This window comes from Mizuhopecten yessoensis, unplaced genomic scaffold (assembly GCF_002113885.1).
Source record: "Mizuhopecten yessoensis strain PY_sf001 unplaced genomic scaffold, ASM211388v2 scaffold10479, whole genome shotgun sequence".
In the NCBI taxonomy this organism is placed as follows: domain Eukaryota; kingdom Metazoa; phylum Mollusca; class Bivalvia; order Pectinida; family Pectinidae; genus Mizuhopecten; species Mizuhopecten yessoensis.
Genome location: NW_018408567.1, coordinates 1160298 through 1183707, shown reverse-complemented (window position 1 = coordinate 1183707; position 23410 = coordinate 1160298). Strand labels below are relative to the sequence as shown.

The 23410-nt window shown below is 35.8% G+C and overlaps 3 protein-coding genes across 3 annotated transcripts in view; 2 read left to right on the top strand and 1 right to left on the bottom strand.

Moving 5' to 3' along the window:
* The window catches only part of LOC110460814 (valine--tRNA ligase-like), a 58477-nt gene extending 39325 nt beyond the window's left edge, over positions 1 to 19152 (bottom strand). Inside the window, exon 1 of the mRNA XM_021513973.1 lies at positions 18818 to 19152. Coding sequence (XP_021369648.1) covers positions 18818 to 19006 — 189 coding nt within the window. The 5' untranslated portion in view covers positions 19007 to 19152. The remainder of the gene's footprint in view (positions 1 to 18817) is intronic.
* On the top strand, positions 3599 to 14640 carry LOC110460813. Its single transcript, XM_021513972.1, has 2 exons — positions 3599 to 3644; positions 10185 to 14640. The coding sequence occupies exon 2, from the start codon at positions 10188 to 10190 to the stop codon at positions 13698 to 13700; it is 3513 nt and encodes a 1170-aa protein (XP_021369647.1). The 5' UTR covers positions 3599 to 3644; positions 10185 to 10187; the 3' UTR covers positions 13701 to 14640.
* Positions 19153 to 19821: 669 nt separating the features above from the next.
* On the top strand, positions 19822 to 23410 carry LOC110460786 (probable palmitoyltransferase ZDHHC24). The gene is made up of 2 exons (XM_021513934.1): positions 19822 to 20158; positions 21056 to 23410. Exons 1-2 carry the CDS (start codon positions 19885 to 19887, stop codon positions 21637 to 21639), a joined length of 858 nt encoding a protein of 285 aa, XP_021369609.1. The 5' UTR covers positions 19822 to 19884; the 3' UTR covers positions 21640 to 23410.

Sequence of the window (23410 nt, the reverse complement as noted above, 5' to 3'; positions counted from 1 at the left end):
CCTGTTGACTGAGTGACTGGGTCAAGCCGATAGACTGGGGCCCATTAATTGTTGCAAAAATTTGATTATATTTCACAATTCTTGATTTTTTAAACTTTCATAACTATACATTTTTTCTCCCATTATTTTACAGTGATGAGTTTGTATAATTAGTTATAACTTTAAAGAGTGTGGAACACTTGTTGGTTTTGATTAGCTACGACAAGTGTCATCAGGCAAGGTTAATTTTTGTGTGATAAATGTACAGGACATAGGAGTGGAAAAATCAAACCATGGTAACGTTCCTATAGCAAGATTTATTTATTGCAGGTGGATATATGAGAATTGGGACATTTTGACTATTATATTGACCCTCAGTGTTATATTGCCCTTCACAGTGACCACTAGTATACTGACCTTCATCTGACCATCAGTATTAGGTAACATATATGCCAGTTTTCACACATTCTGAATCACTGCCCTATTTACAAAAGGGGCACCTGTTCCCTGGTCTGGGAGCTCCAGGTCATCACTGACCTGACCTACAGGGGAAATGGACAACCTCACTGGACATATAAGTAACAAGTAAAACATGGACTGGACATTGAAAGCTTCCATACTGAATATTATTTAACAGAGTTGTACAATGAAAACCTTTTGACAAAAAGTACTCTCAACATGAAGTCACCAGTCTGCCAAATTTGCAGAAAGGAATATAAATCTAATGGTACTGGCTCAGTGAGTCTAACATTGTCGTAGTGGGAGTCGATGATCTTATGAGAGCTGCATTCGGTAAAAGAATTTGCAGTTTTGTTATTTTAAAAGTGATTGAAATGAAACTATAACAAAAGAGTTTGCATTTTTTATTTGATCATTATAATTCATAGTTATACACTATCGTAATTAATGTTCACACATTTTAAGTTAATTTCATTGTAGACGATTATTAATTGATCATCGGTTGATTTTGATGAACCGATGATGAATCATGAAATTTCTACCGATTCCCATCCCTAATATCCACAAATTCCTTACAGATATGACTGGGCCAATCAGGAAATTGGTGGGTGGAGCTTCTACGAACTTGACCCCATCCAGTTGTTGTCAATCATCAGACAACAGCACCGTCAGTATTGAAAGAGTGTACAATGTATGGGTCTCTTGATTTTCAATAATCAAATAGTTAAAGTATGGGATTTCAGCCCAAAATAAACTTCAGATCTCGGGGAACCAGAAACTTGCTATATCCCTGGAGACCATACTTCAACTGTATATTGTATATGAAGACTTGGAAAAATAGACAAACAAATAAAGAAATGGAATGTACTGGGCAGGTCACCAGTGACAAATTAGTTGGTGAAGTCTAGAGTTGGGAGGTACTGGATTTGAATCCCGGTGTCATATAAAATGTTCATCCCCCATTAAATACTCATCCAGATGAATATTTTATGCATAAAATACTCCCCCCCCCCCCCCCCCCATAAAATATTTATCCCCCTAAGTTATATCAAAACTTTTTACATAAATACAGAATTTACAACACTATTACATCATATGTTACCTGTAGTACATAATTACTATATATCTGTCCAGGTAATACACACTAGGGTGTCACCTGTGTGGGGACTGGGGCCCTGCAGGGGGATACTGTTGCCTGGTGACAGCACACAGGTGTGGTCAAGAGCTGTCTTTAAGTTCTCTAACGGACACCAAATCTCACCTTGCATACACCCAACACCTTACCTGTACATAGGAACATACCAAATGTATGCCATGTGAGATGACTGATTGATTGATAGGTTTTATGTCCACTTTGCTACAGAGTAGTTCGGTTATCCAGCAGATTGGTTCATCGTGAGATGTCGACACCTCTATAAGTGCTATATACTGATAACTCATTCTTTTTCAATTATTTCTATTTTATGAATTAATTTTAACAATGCAATCCAAACATATAATGTAAAGCAGTAAATTATATGTTATGGTTACAGCTAAAATAGATTTTTTCAATTAATCATTAAATATGTCCATTTATATATGACAGAAAATCTGCTTTAACCAGTTGATATTTTTTTTATAGTATTGTGTTACAGAGAAAATTTATGAATTTTCATATTTTAGGAATAAATTTATTTTATGTTTAGGTGGTGCATTGTGTATATGCTTCTCAAGTAAGTTGAGCATATGTTAATTGAATCAAGCTATATGGTAGAGGGTAAACAGGTCTTTTATGGGATGAAAACATATTTTAATATATGACTAGAGAAAACATAGGTACATTATAGGGGTAGATAGGTATTTTTGGGAGTAAATAGGTATCATATGGGGGTGGACAGATTTATATGGTGGTAGATACATGTATGTATTTTATGACTACAGTATACAGAGACGGATCCAAGGGGGGTGTTACCAGCACACATGACCCCCCCCCCTCCCCCCCCCCTACACTGCATCTATCGTGTGACATCCCCTAGCTATGTTTTGTGTGCGTACTGTAACCTTAGGCCCTATGGTGCACATCAACATTTTATGTTTTATAAAATCTTAACAAGCTTACCTGAATTAAGTATGTTTTGACTGGTGATTCTAGTTGTGTATTACACTGCCAAAGCAATCACCCCTTCCCCCTTCAACAGGTTGACACTAATTGATATCGCACCCCAGCATTAATTAAATGGGTGAGCAAACCATGATAAAGACTTTTGTACATGTATGGTCAGTGGTCCGTAGTAGCCACAGCAGGCACATGTGTTGCAGTTTTTTGACTATCACAAAAGTTAAAAAAAAACAAAAAACATTAAACATTTGCAGGTAGGACAATGAACATCACATTTTTTTTTAGAAAAATTGAAATGGATAAATAACCAAAATCATAGTTATATATTGATTTTTCATTTCACTAGGACATTTTACTAATAGTACAGCGGATAAGAGCCAAAATCAGAAGAATTCTGCACTTTATGATAAAGCATGAAATTTGGTACATAGGTTCCCTAATTTACACTGGTCATTTTAAAATATGGAGGAATCCGAAAAAATACTTACTTCTTGTAAAATCCAAGATGGCCGCCACAAGTTTAAAAAAATTCTAAATATGAGGTTATATATCGAACATTTAGACAGAAGTCAAATAATGAGATGGTATATTTTTGTGTTACCATTTGCGTGAACATTATCCATGATGTACACTGGTCACTTTAAGATATGCGAGATACAAAAAAGAAACCCTAACTTCAGGTAAAATTCAAGATGGCCACCTGAAGTTAATTAATCAGTTTACAAGACATCTATATTAAATACATAGACACAAATCTAGTTTTATAGCTTATTTTTCTGTTACCATTACACTAAAAAGACAAGATGCCTCCCTTACTTTTATACTTTTAATGAAAATGCACATAAATAAATAAAAAATGTGGCATGTAAGCAATTTTGGAGGTTTAATTTACATATTTTTGTTAAAAATAGAAGAAGACAGTACATTATATCGGTAATCAGTTGTCTTAGACAGCATTGAAGAAAAAGAGAGGAATTTCGAACTTGGTAAGTATTTTGGTAAGAAATTCCTGTTTTCCAATTTAAGGAACTTTTAAATAGGGGACAATTTTCACATGACACATTTTACCAAACAATGGAGAAGGTCATTGCTCTGACAAGGACAAAATGTGAGTAAACCAAATTTTTTCTCAAGTCATATATTTAAATTATGATATTTTGAGATCTATTTTCAATCTTTGTCTTGCATGTTTGCAAATATTTCCTAGAAAAACTAGTGAAGACTGCATGCAAGTTGATCTAGGATTTCTGAATGTGTTGATCAAGGCATATCAATGTTTTTGTAACTTCTTGTTTAAATATAGGTTATATTGCCCGAAACATTTGTTAAAATATCCTTTTATATTTTTTTTTATGAAACAGAAAGAAATTCTATCTAAAGTAACTAAAAAATAGTATGCATTTTTGTAATTACCTCCTTTCAAACTTATTCGGTGAAAGGGAAAATTGTTACCCCCATTTAAAAGTTCCGTTTAAAGAAAATGATTGTGTTGCTTATAATCTGGAATGGTGACAACCCATGAAAAAATTCTGGATCTGCCCCTGGTAATAATTAGGGTTAAGATAGGTATTTTATGACTACAGTATAGGGTAGATGGTTATTTCAATGGGGGTGGATAGGTATTTTATGACTATAGTATAGGGTATACTATGGTCTTACAATACATATCCTACCCCTAAAAATAACCATCTACCCTATACTATAGTCATAAAATATCTATCCACCCCCATAACCATCTACCCTATACTATAGTCATATACTATAGGACAAATGTAAGAAATCAACTGTACCACAATATCAAAAAATACAAATAACACTCTCTTTCCAAATACATTTTAAATACGGTATACATGCAAGTACCTAAATTTACACTTCATTTGTACTGTAATTCAGATTTTTTTTATCAACTTTGTTGTTTGGGGAAGGAGTGATATAATATAGTCGGAAATTTAAATCAACTGTAAGATCAAGAAAAATAAAACAAAACATCTCTTTTCAGAATACAGAATAGAAATACCAATGCCAAATGCATTATTCTCACATTTTGACTTTGTTTATAATCAAAAAGATGAATTTAAATGGTTTTAAAACTTCAGTACAGTATAAGTATATTTATTTGTTTTCATCATCCTACATGACTTCAATAGTAATTATAAGGCTGTTTTTTTCTGGGTAAAAGGCCACACCTGTGTGCTGCTCAGTTGTCACCTCTAGCTCTCACCTGTATTGATTAGCCCCCAGGGCCCCAGTCCCCACGCAGGTGACACCCTAGTGTGTATTACCTAGACAGACATATAGTAATCATGTATTATAGGTAACATGATGTCAAAATGCTATAAATTTTGTATTTATGTAAGAAGTTTTGATAAATTTTAGGGGGGGATGAATATTTTATGGGGGCGGGGGGGAGTATTTTATGCATAAACTATTCATCCGGATAGGTATCTTAAGGGGATGAATATTTTATAGGACATGAATTTTAAATTGTAGTGCTGGTGCACTATACCAGTAAGCAACATTTAAGTACCTTGCCCCAACACTTGGTGCTGATGTTAACACTCAAAATTACACTATTATTGGTAACGATTTCTATGTCGAAAAGAGATGAAGTAAAACAAGGAAACTCATTAAATCGCGAATTCTCTAGTGAAGGCTTTTCTAATCCTGCAGCTACAGATCCTTGAAAGCGAAGATATTGGGATGACCCCTCCTTCCAATATCTTAAACTTTCTGAATATCAAGAGCTGCATGCACAATGTCTGACTGCTATAAGCCAGACCAGATTTTAGATACTGTTTAATAGGAAGGCATGAGCCCCAGCCAGTAAAGTATCTATATAAACAGCAGGTGCTAGCTCCCTGGGGAGCCCCAGTGTGTAGGGATGGTAGATAGGGAGAACAGCCTCATTACACCAGGGACACTGGCAGGACCTCCCTTGATGGAGAACAGAGGCTGATAACACAACTTTGTCAGGCAATTCACATGTACAAGAATACTGTAAGGACATTTGACATGTGATAAAGAACAGGTGTTCTTTTATAAAACAATACTCTGGACAATTCCATACACAAATGTCTTCTTGAATTAAACTTGTGACATAGACCATGCAATGAGTAATATTTAGGATAAGTGTGGTGTGTGCAGATCTCAAAAGACTTGGTATAGACTTTAAAAAGTGTGAAAAAAAGGAGTGGACATTTATGACCAGTGTTCATCAGCCTGTAGTGAGCTTGCTAATTCTCAGCAGTCACAATCTGATATCGCAGAGATTCCAATAAAATTTCTGCTTGAAAGTCATGATTCTCTTGACCTCTCACACAAAGGCAGACATCTAAAAGTGTAGGATATTCAAGGCCAACTGACCAGGTGCCTAAACGTTGTAAGTATATATAGATATATAGGTTAAACCTTTACTTTTAGTACAGATATATTTTTAGGTCATTTTTTTTTAAGGATGCCGTACCACTGCTAAAAAATGTAACTAAATTGTAAGTAAAGGAAACTGTTTTTCAGGTATGTCTATAGCAGTGATAATAAAAATTCTGAAAAGAAAACCATACCTGCAAGAACTTTACGAGAAATAGACAAAATACAATCAACAACTTATGAGTGTAAAAATTAAGCGGGGTAGACCAGGATTTGAACCCTGGACTTCAGATTCTTATAATATATCTCTCATCGAATGAACTAGCTGCCAGCTAGGTCAACCAGGATTCAAACCCTGGACTTCAGATTCTTATAATATATCTCTCATCCAATGAACTACCTGCCAGGTCAACCAGGATTCGAACCCTGGACTTTAGATTCTTATAATATATCTCTCATCGAATGAACTAGCTGCCAGGTCAACCAGGATTCGAACCCTGGACTTCAAATTCTTATAATATATCTCTCATCGAATGATCTAGCTGTCAGGTCTACCAGGATTCGAACCCTGGACTTCAGATTCTTATGATATATCTCTCATCGAATGAACTAGCTGCCAGCTAGGTCAACCAGGATTCGAACCCTGGACTTCAAATTCTTATAATATATCTCTCGTCGAATGATCTAGCTGTCAGGTCTACAAGGATTCGAACCCTGGACTTCAGATTCTTATAATATATCTCTCATCGAATGAACTCGCTGCCAGGTCAACAAAAGTGTCCTGGCCCATCTGTGCTACAGCAATATCCTAATGGAAGTTAAGGGGAGGCTACTGTATACACGGAAAACCAGTGCAGTGGGTCAGAGATCCTTAAGTAATACCCTGTTGTGAGTACAGGTATATATTATTTAGTTTAACTAATTCACCCCTGAAATTTCATTATGAACTATTCCAACCTTTGAATTGGAAGAGTTCAAATGTGTCTTCAGGGGTGAATGAGTTAAACCTTTATTCCGAGTACAGCTGTATACTCGATGAATAAGCTAAACCTTGTGTGAGAACCAGTAAATCAATCTGTCTGTCTGTACTGTAGCACCCCTCTCTTAAGTAAATTATTGTTTTGAGTACAGCTATAGATAAGTTAAACCTTTAAATCTTGGTTTTGAGTACAGTTATATATAAAATTCAACCTTTTTTTGAGTACAGGTAATAAAGGTCTAATCTTGGTTTTGAGTACAGAAAATGTACGCTTATATTTAGTTATTTCAGCAACAGGTATGTACATGTATGTTGAGTACATTTGTTTTGAATACAAGTATAAATATAGATTCCGTATTTGTTTTGCATACAGATACATATATTTATATCAAACTTCGGTTTAGAGCACAGGTGTATTTGTAGTTTAAACCTCAGTTTTGAGCAAAGGTTTATATTAACGTATCCGAGTAAGCTGGTTAAAACTAGGTTTTAAGTACAGGTATATAGGTAAATTAGACCTTTGTTTGGAATATACTTGAATACACATAACCATTATATATATACTGACAACATCAAAAACTATTTGTCCTGTAATACATTGAAAATACAAAATTAAAGTGTCCTTGACAATTTAAACCACAAAACAGACAGAAATCAATGCCACGTGCAGGGATATTGTGTCTGATTAAGTTTCAAAAGATTGCGTAAACAAGGTTGCATGCAGTCAATCAGTTAATAATTACTGTCGCCATTCAGCAGCCACAATGTTTTACTGAGAACCAGAGACCCATAATGCCATTCATTACAGTCAGATATTGGTAGAAACATGTATATTAAACTTGTCCCAGATTGCATGGTAATAACCTTGTAATAAAGAGTTGAGTTGGTCTGTTTATAATTACTGGAGATATTGATAGGAAACTGTCTGTGTGTCTACCCAGCCCCCTGTCAAAGTGACAGGTTAGACAAATTGCATCGTGATCATGTAGTAGTGTGTCTGTGACGTTTCACAAGTGTGAAATTGAAGCTACACAAATTAAGGCCAATTTAACATGATGAACACCCCTACATTTCCAGGTCTTAAACTGTTTATCAGGTATAAAAAGTTAATCATTTTTACCCCCAAAATCAGATTTTTACAATTGAGCTATGGATTTCTGGATAATTAACATGTACATTTTGTGATTGTTACATAGTTTGCCTCATGATTTACAATAATTAAAATGTAAATGCTTCCTTCTATTTAAGCACCTGAAAAACATTTGCAAACGGAAGGAATTGGGTGGTGGGGATGGGGTGCGGGTGTCTTATACATTTCCTCTCAGCCAATATAACATGGTAATGACAATGCTTCTGCTTTTGTACTTATTCCTCATCAGCCAATTGAATTTGTATTACAACACTTAACCTTCATGACTTCTCTCACTCACTCAATCAAATACAATTTGTATGTGTAAATTTCCTCTCAGCAAAATCCAATATGTATCACATCACTGAAGCAACCATTTGATGAACCAAAATAAAAACTTCAGGGTTTGTGATAATTTTAAAGCATTCAGACAAAATTGAACAACTTGCAAACAACTGAATCTCCTAGCTGGTATGAATATATGAGCTTAAGTTTAAATATCCAATTATTAAGATACTTTTAAAATTTTGATACAATTTACATTTGAGAGTTTGTATAATTTTATGGGCACATTTTTATGCAAAGACTTAATTCAAGCAAAATCAGTATTTTCAAAAATACACATATGAATAATGTTAGATAAAATTGAAACCAGGAAAGCTAATTTCTTACTCTTTCAACCTCAATTTCATTTCTGGCTAAACAACTGCCACATATAGCTATGAGTTAGACATAAACCTGGCAGAGAGGTATGCACAAACCGGTATGCAAACCAGTACAAATTTAATTGTTATCAAAAAGGGCCAGGTAACTCCATCTATCATTGATAAGGGTTATTCGTTCTGACAAGGTACATGATGCTATGCAGCCTCTTGTCCCCTTCAAGTCTACAAATACACGGTATGTGGCCTCCTGTCTCGTACATGCAGTGTGCACAAATACAAGGTGTGTGGCCTGCTCTAAAACTGTCCCCTACAAATACACGGTATGTGGCCTCCTGTCTCGTACATGCAGTGTGCACAAATACAAGGTGTGTGGCCTGCTCTAAAACTGTCCCCTACAAATACATGGTATTTGGCCCCCTGTCCCCTACTAGTCTACAAATACCACAAATACCAGGTACATAGAGTGTGGACCCCTGTCCCCTACAAGTAAATGGAATGAGGCCCCCTAAAAGTCTTAAAATAAATGGTATGTGTCCTCTGTCTCATACAGTCTCATATAGTCTACAAATTCTTTGTTTGTAGCCTCTCATCCTCTACAAGCCCCTAATTCCCCAGTTGTTTAGCCCCTCATGTGTAGTTTTAATTCCCCACCTCCTAAGAATGCTTTCAACTATAAATATGATTGATCCATTTAATAGGCCTTGAGGGGAAACTGCTTAAAGCAATATGCCCCCCCCCCCCCCCCCTTTCATATTTTCGTTTTAATAACTTTTAATCCCTATGTCCTATTAAGAGTGTTTCCAACCACAATATGATTACCATCCAACTCACAGTGCTTAAGAAGTCATTTAAAAGCAATATGGCCAAATCACCCGTTTTTTGCCCCTTCCCTTTAGCTACGTAACGGCGTCAGTCCCAAAATTTTGAGTCCCCACCACTTTGGGATGCTTCCAGTCAAATTTGGTAAATACAAATCAGCGATTCAGAAGAAGAAGTCATTTAAAGAAATTGTTGACAGTATGGCATGAGTTCACCTTGGTCCTTGGACCAAGTGAGTAAATAAACTTGTTCCTGTATATATGTGTATGCGTATGTGCCAAGCCATTTCACTGATAAAATACTAGTTCATAAACTCATTTGTACCCCATTCCTAGTTTAGAAACAGCAAAATATGTCTCCTATTCCTATTTTAGAAGCACTACAAACAATGTGTCAAGTCTCTTTTTCCTATCTGAAAAACAATACAAAGTCCAGTAGCCAATATCTTGAGCCTTAGTGATAAACAAAATTACAACATGAAAAAGTGAACTTCTAATTGCTTGAAACTCTTTTTCGATTAAGATAACTGCAATAGCAACATTAAAGTTAGCGAATGTATAATGAGTTGAATTACAATGTAATGATAATACGGTAACAGACTTCGCATGTGGTCCCCAATATTTTACATTAAGTTAAATTTTATCAATTTAGTATCAATATTAGCTATAACGTTATCCTATTTTCCCCCAGGAGATGGACGACCACCACTCAAAGGCGACTCCCGGTGTTCCAAAGAGCTGGCCAATATACAGAGGGTGGGCTGTCAATGCTTGGAACAAATGGACAAAAACGGCAAACCAGGGGAGACAACTTGGAGAGTCACCGATACCTACCGTCGACAACCTGAGGCTTGTATCACCAAAAGAACTGGACGTTTATCTGAAAGACTTTGTTAATAATGTGAGACGTGACGACGGTGCTAGGTTTAAAATAAATTCAGCCTATAATATCTACCGTGGCCTGGCTGCCCATCTGGTCATCAACTTAAAATGTCCACATTTGAATTTTTTGGATCATGACAATGACAGTTTTGTTGAATTTCGAAAGGCGGCTTACAAAACAACCAAGATTTTCAGAAAAAGAAAACAAATGAAGGATCATACTGATCAACTTGACCATGAGAAATGCCTATGGAACAAACGTTTTCTGGATATGGATTGTCCGAAAAGTCTCCTACGTGCAGTTTATGCCTTTAATTACTCTGTGTTTGGTATAGAGACAATAGAAGCACACCACCTGATGTTGGCTAATCAGTACGTACTGGGGGAAGATAAAGACGGAAATTTTGTTGTGTTCTATGGAAATCTGCAGGAAAGTGAGCATTTGTCTGAGGTAAACAATCCCATCGTCTCTGTAGAAGAGATAAAACTGTACGACACAGGAGAATACGATTCGGTATACAACATATTCAAGAAATATTTGAATGGCATACCACGCCATGGGAAATTTTATATTCTTCCTTGTCTTTCCAATTGCACAGGTGGGACAAAAAGGAAAATGACGGGATTTTCAACAACTCCCATGAATTACAGTCAGATTTATGAATTGCATGAGGATCTGATTACTTCCCAAACCTACAGAAAACTGTTTCTCCTAAAGGACTTCGATGCTCAAAAGGGACGACTCGTCGTTCATCCGTCACAAATGTTCAACCTAACCCACACTTCCCCAACCTCTGTGGATCCAAAAGCAGATTTCTTTACACAAGCATACAACAATATTCCCCTAACACAAGGAATGGAGAATTGTGCTGAGAGCTTGTTAAATGAAGAAAATGAGGTTGTTGTCATTTTAGATACATCAGATGAAGTTATACGAGAAACTCCTTCACAAAAGTCGCCATCTCAAGGTCAAGTACAACAAGCATTGTGGGCTGGGGTGTCAAATTATGACCCAGCTTCATGTAGTTCTTTCGGAAACATGATGCCAGGTACACCAAACATGATGATGGATAAACCAAACTTTGTGACAGGTACACAAAATTTGATGACAAGTACACCAAATCTGATGAGAGGTACTACTGATGTAGGCATACAAACTCCAAACCATCATTGTATCCCTGCTATGCGTCCACTGAACATATATATTTCACCAGAGACATCTCAGTTCGAAAACAAATTGCCACAGGACAGACAAACCTTACTTCTGAGACCAAATGTAGACCGAAGTCAGGACGTATCACTGGGCGATGGTAGAAGATTATTATCTCCTGCTCCTTATCAGACAGAACAGATTGTTTTAGAATGTGCTGACGAGACCTCTGCAAGCCTGCCATCCCAGCGGAGCTCCATTCAACAACATGAAACAGCCATCATTGCTGAAAGACACAGGGATATCTCCAGTGTGTTGTCTTGCCTAGATCAACCTAGAATGGAACGCATGTACCCAAATACTAATGACATCACACCAATTTACACAGGCACCACCCATCTGAGGTCGCGAACTCTGCAATGTCATTCCAGAAGTGCAGAAGAGAATAAATTGAATAGAACACCATCAGATTCAGAAAAGCCAAGTTATTACAAAACATTCAGAACAGCACCGCCTCAGATGCAGATGAATTTGCCACCACCACCAACAGCACAACCACTGAACACCACAGAATACCAACATACACCTCCATTATACCTAATGGACAATGCTACCAGTGTACATCCAATGCATCAGCTCCGTTCAAACGCTGGCAAATTTCACCATTCAACCCCAGAACGGTTATATCCCTACCAACATTCAAGACAGACCAGACCAATGACATCACTTCCAAATCAAAATCGGGACCAGTTTCCGTCTCTGAGAACAAAGTTATCAAGGACAGCTTTGACCAATCATTGTCCACCTCTGAACAGCAAGAACCAGCCTATTTCACCTGAGGGAGTCTCACCTTTATCAAGGATGAAAGCGATCAAAGAATACCACAAACAACTTCTCATTAGACAAGGAATGTGTGGAATATCACCATCATCATTCTTACTTCAGCAGCATATGGCAATGCAACCTAGAGAAAGCCAGAGTGTCAATCACAATCAAGAGCAACAGAGATCAAGGAAAAAGCACTTTTCTGAACATGATTCACAGGAAATCCCTAATATAGAAAAGCTTATGAGACAAAGCAACACAAAGAGAAGAAATCCAGAAAATACGGGGACACCTGACAGCATGGAGAAAGGAATTCAAGGACAGATTGACGATGGGAAAGGAGCTACATTCTCTGCGCAATCGATAGCAGTACCACCCCAAACTTTACAAGCAATAGATCCATCCCCATTTTCTCCAGCTGCTAGGATTACAGATCAAGATAGACCTCCATCAAATATCATTCAATCACATCAAGATTGTCAAGGAAATCCCCCGGATCTCGTCAACAATAGAAATGGTAATGATTACCAGAGCAGCACAGGTAAAAAAAGACTTACAGGAGAAGATACCGCAGAACCTGCCAAAGACAAAGTCGAGATAAACCATACAGGTAGACATTTAGGTGTAAGGACCGGACAAAACCAAACTGAGGCAAATTTACTTGAGGATGAAAGGGAGATAACCATTATTGATAGTGCTGAGGGTAAAATACCATGGGAGGTGAAGGTCTCGCCAAGCATCATAGACAAAGGGAATCAAGATACTCAACTGAAACAGACCAATCATTCTGCTAGAAATAGTAACCCAGACAGTAAAACCCTCGACCAGGACATCAGAGAACTTTTGGACTTTGACCCTTCATTACGGAAATCCTTTCACAAGAAGTGTGCTGATTGGTGGATTCGACACAAGAGTAACTTTGAGATGAACAATTTATCACAATGCAAATCCAACTTAAACAGTCAAAACATGTCTACAAATTCAAACAAAAATGATGGAAAATCGGAAAACACAGTTCCTGAAAATCAACAGGAAATTTCAAACCAAAACAACGACAAGGTTCTACAAGGGAATGCTACAACAGGTGATATGGCTGAATGTGAAAAGAGACGTACACCCTTGTCTCCATCAGGAGCAGACGTCTGCTCCAATTCCAAACAAAGCAGTCCAAAACTTGGTGATTTCAATTACAAATGTCTGAACATGAACACTTGTAGTGCTAGTGTACTTAACAATGATCTTTCAGAACAGCATAGTGCAGGAAGCCATGAAACAAAACCATGGGATGGTGTTGGAGGTCATTGTGTAGCTGATGATGTGAAATGCATGTCTGCATTTTATGTGGATTAGGATCTCCTGTATATCCTAGATCTTTAGGATTGATAGTTCAGGCATGTAGCTCTCAGTCGTTAAGGAGATATTTCTTTATAAGTCATGAAACTTTTCATCGATAAACTAGCAAAATATTGAAAAACATGAAATCTTCGAAACAATTACAGTTAACAATCTCTCCCATTATAATGTACATCATGTATTCTGTAAAGATTGATTTTTTTTCACATTCCCAATTTTTGTGGTAACATTTCTGTGTGAAAAATACAATCCATGAAAATAGTAGAAAATGAATCCATTGTCACTGTAGCATTATACTATGTGCCATGGCCATTAGGTCGAGTCAGCAGTGTACCAAGTGATATCTGTAGATGAAATAGAGAATAATACATGCCTTTTTCCATATCTCACCCAATATCAACCCTTGACCAATATACTGATATTGGAGTCTCGGGTTGATACTGGGTGTGATATGGAAAAAAAGCATATTTTATTCTGTGTATTACCTACTTACTAATAAAATACGGATAGATCTACTATCTTATGATCTGTTTTTCGTTTGAAATATTAAAAAATGAAAAATTTCCAAAAGGGGTGTGATACAGGTTTTGTGGGCTGATACAGGCTTTGGGGTGTGATATGGCGAGGGCCGATATGGGTTAGAGCATTTGTGTCGTATCGCATACAAAAAATCTGTATTTAAATATTAGTAAGTATGTAATAAATACTAATATCTGTTTAACACATCAATATGGTCCATTTTATAAAAAGCTTACAAACGGTTATTACCCATATGAAAAACAAAAATTCACCTGAAATAGATCTGCAAAAAATAGTTCACCCAAAATTTACCATTTTGGTAAATCCATGAAAATTGGTGACAAAAGAAAATAACTGTTTTGTGATCAAACTAATATCACCTTCAAATCTTACTTATTGTCGTACATTGTGTATTAAAGTTTATACCACTTTTACTCTTCTGTTATCTTCTTTATTGTACAAGGAATCGAGGATACTAACGGATACATTTCCTGAAAATGTTGACACTTTGTGACATCTACAAGCTAAATAATGAGCATTAATAACAATTTCTCAAAAGGTTAAAATTTCTAAAATAGTTTTTAATACATGGTCAGTAGAATCAGTACTTCAGCGGAAGGTGGCATGGCATTACCAGTACATCAGTATATTGCGGTACCATAATCCTGGACTGTGCACCACACTACGAAATTGTGTCAATTCATCAACACAAAATGTAGACACAAATTCCTTATGCTGATTTGTATGGGTTTGTTTAAATGTTCAGAGCGATAAAAATTAATATCAAAATACATCCTAGTAACATGTAGGATTTCTTTGGTCCTACAATGGAACTTGTAATTTGTATATGGTAAAATAACATATGACACTGTAAAACAAGAGATCTCAGATGGATCCTTGTGCCCGTCGACGTAAGATCTTCATTATATCATTTCTCTTCTTTTTTCTTATCAGCTGGATTTATAATAAGTCTTGTCAAAAGTAAATGGATCTTGTAATAAAAGTTGAAAAAAAAAATAATGCAAACTGCAGATTTTGAAAGCTTTTCAAAGTAAGATCATTGTTTATTTCTAGAGAAATAGCAATAACAAACTTGAACTGTCAACATCCAAGATAGCTAATTATATAACTGGTGGCCATTTCGTTTTCTCCAATCAGTCTCAAAATGAAACATGCTCAACTTTTGACTATGGGGAACCTACATTGGAAATTTGAGGAGGCCATGTACTTCTTGACGATACATGTAGTGATAACAAACTTGAACTCTCAAAATCCAAGTTGACGACGAACCACCGACGAAGGGTGATTTGAAAAGTGTCTGCGGTACTCAACACTAGCACTACTTCAAATAATCATGACAGAAAGCTGACACCTTAAAGGACTTGGGTCGTTATGGGTCATTTTTGGCCTCATGAAAAGTAAAAAAATAAAATTGAATATATTTACTATTTTCTGTTTTTAACCTCATATTGGTAGGGTAATAGGGGCAATCTTTCTTGGTGAAGATTTTTTCCAATGTGCATGCGTTGATGCCTTACCATAGCAATAAAATTGCATTGCTATATGCAGAAATAGACAAAATATGGTGTTTTTGGACAGTTATGAAAGAAATGCAGAAACGAAAGCCTCCGCACATGACAAACATTTATTTGTTTGTTGCATGTGGAGGCTTTCGAAAATTGAAAAGTGTTTAATTATATTTTCCTTCAAAATGGCCAATTTTCAACCAAAAAGCACACAACAGCCGATATTCATGCATTATATTATGAAAATGCGGGTTTATGTCTAATTTTGTAATGCCATATCTCCTAAACCAGTTGTCGAATGAATTTGAAACTTCATATATTTGCGTACTTCATTTATTCCAGATTACGAACATAACCGCTAATTCAAAATCCCTGATGAGGCCAGAAATTACCCTTAACGCCCCTAGGTCTTTCAAAGTAACCACACAGATCAACATTTATTCAACTGACCAACCAAATGAAATTTTAAGAAAATATAGCATGACACTAATTCCAGAAACAAGAATAGCCGTCCAGTCACACATTTGGAAAAAAATAAAAAAATCTTTCAGATATCTAACATTTATAAGCTTATATATATTCCAACATTCAGACAGATTAAGCAGGTTTTTATGTTGATATATTTGGCAACATAATTTAATTGAGAAGATATATAAGTGTTATATTATATTTCACTAATGAATGAAGGTAAGTTGAAACAATTTTGGAGTTTAGAAAAATTCCAACCTTCATTTAGTATTACATTTATCTAGTTTTTAACACTAAGGTTTGTCTTTATCTAGAGCAACTTGTCATGTTTTTCCAAGCACGTATAATTTCTGTCAAACTTGATCAACATATGTAGTACAATCAATATACTTCACATATATAACATCAGGAAAACGAAATACCTGAACATTTTTAATTTATCAGATTTTTTTCTGAATCAATTTAACCATTTATGTATAACAATGCAGTTTGACGTGAAAAATTAATATTGTTCATTTTGAATATGAAGTACTCTGAACCAAGAAATTGCTTTTAAAATATAACATTTAGGTAACAAGCCTATGGTGATATATAAGGTAGAATCACTTGCGAGTATATATGCATGTTGATTTCATTCACATGTGGGTACGTTCATTTCATTCACTTGTGAATATGTTGAAACTTCATTCACATGTAATTCAGCCTAAAATTGTCGTCAACTAATACAAGGACATGATAATTATGTATCTTCTTTAAAGTGATGTGTAAATTATACACCTTTTAAAGTTGATTTGTACAATCGTTTAATTTTGGGTCCAGTGTAGAGGAGCTCCATAGGCTCCTGTGTTGGATATTAACTTGAACTTTATAATCTTGTTAAGTCAATTGTTCTTTCTAAAAAAAAAATACTAGCAGTAACCATGCCTGGCAGACATGAACGTGTAGCAATATTCATGAAAATATGGCATTGAATTAAATATCCGTAAATTATCCTGTATGTACCAATTAAATCATGTGAATTGTGAAGCTGAATTGCATATTTTCCAAGTAAATTGAATTTTTGTGTGGCAGCAGGAGTATATATTCCAGTTATCATTTATGCGTGAAGCTAACAAGGCTTTGTAAACAACAGTCAATGTGCCAATCAGGATCATTACAAACATGGTTTGCCTCTTTTGAAATCAGTCAAGTGATAAAGTTATTCTGGCAGTCATCTCCCACAAACACAGTAATGTACAAAGTCTACCCAAGCATATACACATTTTCAATTATCAGAACACCTGAAAATTTCCAGGAATTCATTTCCTAACATGTGACCTCAAAAAAGAACTGCTTATTTGAGCATAAACGTTTTGTTTGGTATAGTGATTTAGAATTCTATGGCCAAGGCCAGACAAAAAAATATATGTTTCTTGCAACATGTTGGAAGAATTTAGGGTAGGTAGCTAGGTAAGTAACAAATTCTATTTCTTACAGATAATTTTATGTAGTTTATATAGGACAACGATCTTGACTTTAACAGTGCTTCTTTTAAAATTGCTTTAAAAAGTCCAGGGGAGGCAGATGAAATTAGGGTTGGTAGGGTTACAGGAAAGACCAAATATTTTTTGTTTGGCCAAATTAAAAACAAAACATATATATAAATGTATCTGAGAAATGGTGTAACTGAAGAGTTATTAATATTTTCCTACCTTTTGAAAACGTAAAGGAAGTTTTGAACAAGTAACTGGTCAGGATTCACAGACCCGTTTCCTGGGGCGACATTTCGGTAAATTTAAACTTTTACATTCGACCTGGGTCACGAAGTATATATTTTCTGACTCCCCGTTTTAAGTTTAGCCTGGGAACTGGCAGCGGGTCAACAGATACCGCTATGTTAATGGTTCTAAATTCTGTATGTGGATGAGTGTGTACATGTAACTTGTACTTTTTTGTTGTTTATTTCATAATATTACTGTTGTGAATTATGCTGGGGTCATCTTGATGGGTTAATAAATTGTCTTTATAAATATTTTCTAGTGTTTGTTCATTTTGTCACGTTATTCTAAGCCATATTACAATCTATATATTGCATCATAAATCATTAAGTGAAAGTGACCTTATTGTAATTACAATATCCAGTTGTTTCAAACAATTTCAAAATTTGTAGAGACTTTAGATATACTCTTTTTGCATCTCTTTTTTATTCTTTATATAATATATTGTAACATGAAAGAGAGTAGTTCTTAGTTGGACACTCTAACACTGAGCTAAAGGAAAATTCCCTAAAGCCCGAAACTAGAAGGAGACCTAATCCTACATAAAAAGTCTACCATAAAAATTATAATCTACATTGTACCTCATTATTATTTCATTTTTATAAATAAAAAATCCAATTGTTATAGAGTGATTGACTGACTCTCGCCTATATTTTTTTATGAGGTGGAGATGTATATAGCCCAACCACAGGTACTAGCCTCGTCTGCCAATACACCTATAATAAAATCTTATAGGTGTATTGACAGACGAGGCTAGTCCCTGTGCCACACCATTTTTTAAAAGGTAAATAGTATATTTTTCATAAAAATAAACTGTTGCAGTTTTTGTTTTTATTTTTCATACCTCGTCCTCTTTCGGTTTGTCTTTCTCCTTTTCTTGCTGTTGTTTGAGCTTTTCTTGTTTGGCTTTGAACTTCTCCAACTTTTCCTGTTTAGCCCTTTCCTTCTTCAGTTCCTTTTCAGTCTTTACTTTCGGCACGCCATCTGTGGTGCTGTCTCCACCGGCCTGGGGTGGCGCCGAAGGTTCTGACATATTGATGAAATACCTTAAATCTACAGTAGTCAGTCCTGTTCAATTCTGAACTTGATCAATTGAATGCTTCTATTTATACTCCTTATTCTTCCCACACAGATAATTATTACTAGCCACACGATGCCGGTTGCAACAGATTCCCCCGGAAACACATGTGCTTGACCCGGAAGTACTTTTTGACGTGATAGCCTGCGAGATATTTTGATTAAAGGTCTACTATTTCTGCTAAAAATAACTAATTTATGTTGAAAATATACCAAATTATGTGACATATTACCACTACATTCAGTTATGAAAGTAGTTAAATGCCGTCAATAAGTTCATCGACTTGTTATGTCTTTTATTAATCATATCCGGCTAATATAAAGCCTGGTTAGCTTACAGTAGTAAAAAATATCGAATGTATTAGTCTTACAGTATCTAAGAAGTATGATAATGTTTCTCATTAAAATCCCCCAAAATATCATCAGTTATTGAGTCACCATTTTCAAACAACTGAACAATTTTGCGTTGGTGAATTGATATCACATTCGACGAAATAGATGGATCAGTGTTAAGCTTGCTGTCAATGTAAAATTTACTGTAAGCACGACTTACTCACGGAAAGAGAATCATTCCTGCATATATGTATTTACCAAACAAATTAGATTTTGCCACTGCCTTAATTCTGTACTCCAATTTATGCAGTACAGTTTATAGTTGCGATACGAATGCGCCCAAGATTCTGAAAACAAAAACAGCGTCTTCAAAATGTTTTAGACAACGACCAAACAGAACCGTGTCTCTATGTATATTTCTTACCAAGATCAGGGAAAAAAACAAAGTTAGACCTCACACCCCTTTCGTTAATGTGAACTTCAATAAGGAAGAAAATCAAGATGGGATTTATTTGGCGAAAAATCAAACCAAATTCTTGGTTTGATGCTGTATCTGTAATATACGCACAGATTATGATTCATGCTGGCCTTTTGTATGGAGAATTTATAGTTCTCCCTTGGCTGATAGAGACGTACAATGTCGGGTTGGTAAAGATTTGCATGTATCATATTTATGCAATTTTCATTTACTTCAACGTTATCGGTCGAATGTGGAAAATATGCTCTACAAACACATCGACTGTTGGAAAGATCTTGCCTACATTACTAAAACCAGGTAATTATTTTTACTCGTTCCCATAAACAGATCAAGATTAATGAACCCATAATTAGTTAGCTGACTATCTCCTTTAAATAACGGATGGGGTGGGTATTCGTCAGAACGTTCCATAGAAGTTTTGTTTTTTCGTTTGGTTCAATTGATGTTTTATATTACTGGAGCATGTCAGCATATTTTCCACATACAGATGGAAAGATAATTCATTTCATCGTTGCCATGGAGTTGTTAAGTCAGTTCAATAATTATCATATCAGGGGTTTGCCAGAAACAGTACTGATTAGCCTGAGTTTACTATGGCCCTAACACCAGACTTAGACATTTTGCCATATAGATGTCTGGTATGGGGCCAGAGGGCACTGCTATATGAAAACATGGAATTCTCCGACACCGTTTAGTATCGGACAGTTATTACAGTAGGTGCTAACGACAAAAATCTACTATGACACAATAAATACCTCACATATATCGATAAATGGTTTAATTATTTATCCAAATCAGCTCTTTATCATCAACAGCTGCTATATTCGTCGGTAGCATCCTCAATTTTCAATTCTTCAAAATTTCCCACTTGAGCGAATGCCATTTATGTAGGTCATGTGGTGACTAATCAACAAACCGTACTGATCCGGAGCAAAAACGGAATATAATATTCTTGTTTAGAAGATTTCTGGACCGCAACATTTTGTCGATTAGTCACTCCCCGATACCAAATGGTGTCGGAGAATTCCACGTTTTCATATAGCATTGCGCTCTGGCTCCACACCAGACATCTATATATGTCAAAATGTCTAAGTCTGGTGTTAGGGCCAGAGGAAACTCGGGCGAAGTACTGATATGAAATTGAATGTAATTAATATGTATGTTTAAAAAGATTTCCTTTTGTATTTTCAACAGGTTGGTTCTATTGTACAATATGTGAGGCCAATTCTCCCCCTCGAGCATTCCACTGCAAAACATGCAACAAATGCATTCTCAAGCGTGACCATCACTGCATGTTCACCGGCAAGTGTATCGGCTACTATACCTACGGTCAATACCTTCTCCTCGTCTTCTACGTCTGGCTCGGCACAATGTTTGCCGTCATCATGGGTTTCGAGTTCACCTGGAGTTATGTCCTTGGAGGATTTTCATTCTGGAGTGTAATCTACTTCATTTTCCCTCTGATATGCTTTGTCACGGGGCAGTTGAGCTTCTACACTACGGCAGCGTCATTCCTTTGTTTGCTGGCATCTGTGTTTTTCGTGTTACTAACATTCCTGATGATCTACCATGCTAAGCATGTGTATTACGGACAGGTCACTTACGAAAGAACTCATAACGTTTATGCATATGATCTTGGCTGGAAAATCAACTTTCTCTCTGTGTTTGGATCAAAATGGCATCTTTCTTGGATATTTCCCATGATTGAGTCTCCTTTACCAGGAGATGGAATAGAATTTGTTAAAAAAGAAAATTATGAAAATCCAAAGAATGTATGATCATCCTTGACGGCATCTGAACTGTTACATTACCATCCGCCCAACAAACATATTCCAGATGTTATAAGAGTTTCACCATAGTAATTATAGTACAGTATATAGCAAAACAGATATTTCATAGTTTTTGTTTTAGTAAATATAACAAAATTGAAAATAACCTGGTTTTTATTTCAGTTTGAATTTCTGGAAGGCACAGGCCTTGATCACATAATCTGAGCTCGATAATAATAGTAATTTGAGGTTCTTATATACTGCTTTATCACAACCTAGATCGTAGGTTGTCTCAAACCGGTTCACAAATAATTATTCGTGGTTATAGGGCCTTTTCAACTAGCCAATATCTTTCTCAACTGCCTGGGGAGCATACAGCTTGTGCTGCCATTCCGGCACTCACAGCTAGCATTCAACAATTCTAGCACTGCCCTACCACATACTCATTTACAGCTGAGTAGACTGGAATAAGCGGAGTAAAGTATCTTGCTCAAAGATACAACACAGTGCCAGCCGTGACTCAAATCTGCAACCCTTCGGTCACAAGCCCCGCGTCCTACCACTAGACTACTGTGCCTCCAATTGGTGTACAAGAACTGTTTTAGGTACACAGACCCTGGAATTTCATATGTAATATACGTATACAAAATAAATTAATTAGGTGTTTTGTTGCCATTTCATCATTTTTAAATCAAAAGTGTCATTGTTTTGAAGGAAATGCTTTTGAAATTTAAATCTGAAACTTACTATGTATATTGTATTGGCTGGTACACAATACAGTTATTTTACTTATGTTTCGTTTTGTTTAAGAATAGTTGATATATTTTATTGATCATTTATGCCCCCAGTTTTAGTAAATGATAGATTAATGTGCCATTAATAAGTTAATAGTATCACAATTTTTTTTACAATTTACAATTTACATTGAATCAAGTGTATATTTGAATTGATAAACTTCTGAAAACATTTTGTAGAGTCAAATCTGTATTTAGAAACAACCCAATGGAAGATTCAAAAGTGCATGGTCTTTTGTCAGAGGATGTTTCTTAATACAGTGGTAATACTGTATAGAGTAAACTACTATAGGAATGTCTCTATAATTAAGGTAAAAAGTACCACTGCAACAGTTGCAAACACAAAGAAGAGTTCCGCTTCTTTATACATGTATATAGAAGATGAAGCAGCAAAAACAAGCTTTTCAGACTTAGAGTAACTTCCCTTGTCTACGCATTTGTTATTAGTATCAATTTATAATTTCTGAATATTACCATTGGAGAAGTGTACATGTAGGATTGAAAGCGTGTAAACTCCCAATATGTTACCCAGGTTTTGTATCACATGACTAGATATTGCTTTATTACCATTTTATGTTATTTGCCTTATTGACCGAACTAAGTGTCAGCCTGGTAAAATACTAGCCGACTTGGCTAGGGAGAATATCTTTTTAGATCATTCGATACAGTGATAGACTAGTAAACCTGAGGTCACAGGTTTGACTCCTAGCTGAGGCATTGAAAAAATAATGACCTCTGTTACATTGACGCCCACGTAGGGACTCCGGAGATATGACAAAAATACTCGACGATACTTGCAAGAATCGCTTTGACCCCTGGAAAACTTGTGACAAGTTCTTTCCTGGAGGGGGAGTATGTCACCCTGGTAAAATACTAGCTGCTTCCTACTGTATTGAACCACATGTGCATGTGAGCAATTTTAAGCTCAAAGTTCAAAACAAAACAAAATCATTATTTCATTTCATTTATTATTTGAAACTGCTTGG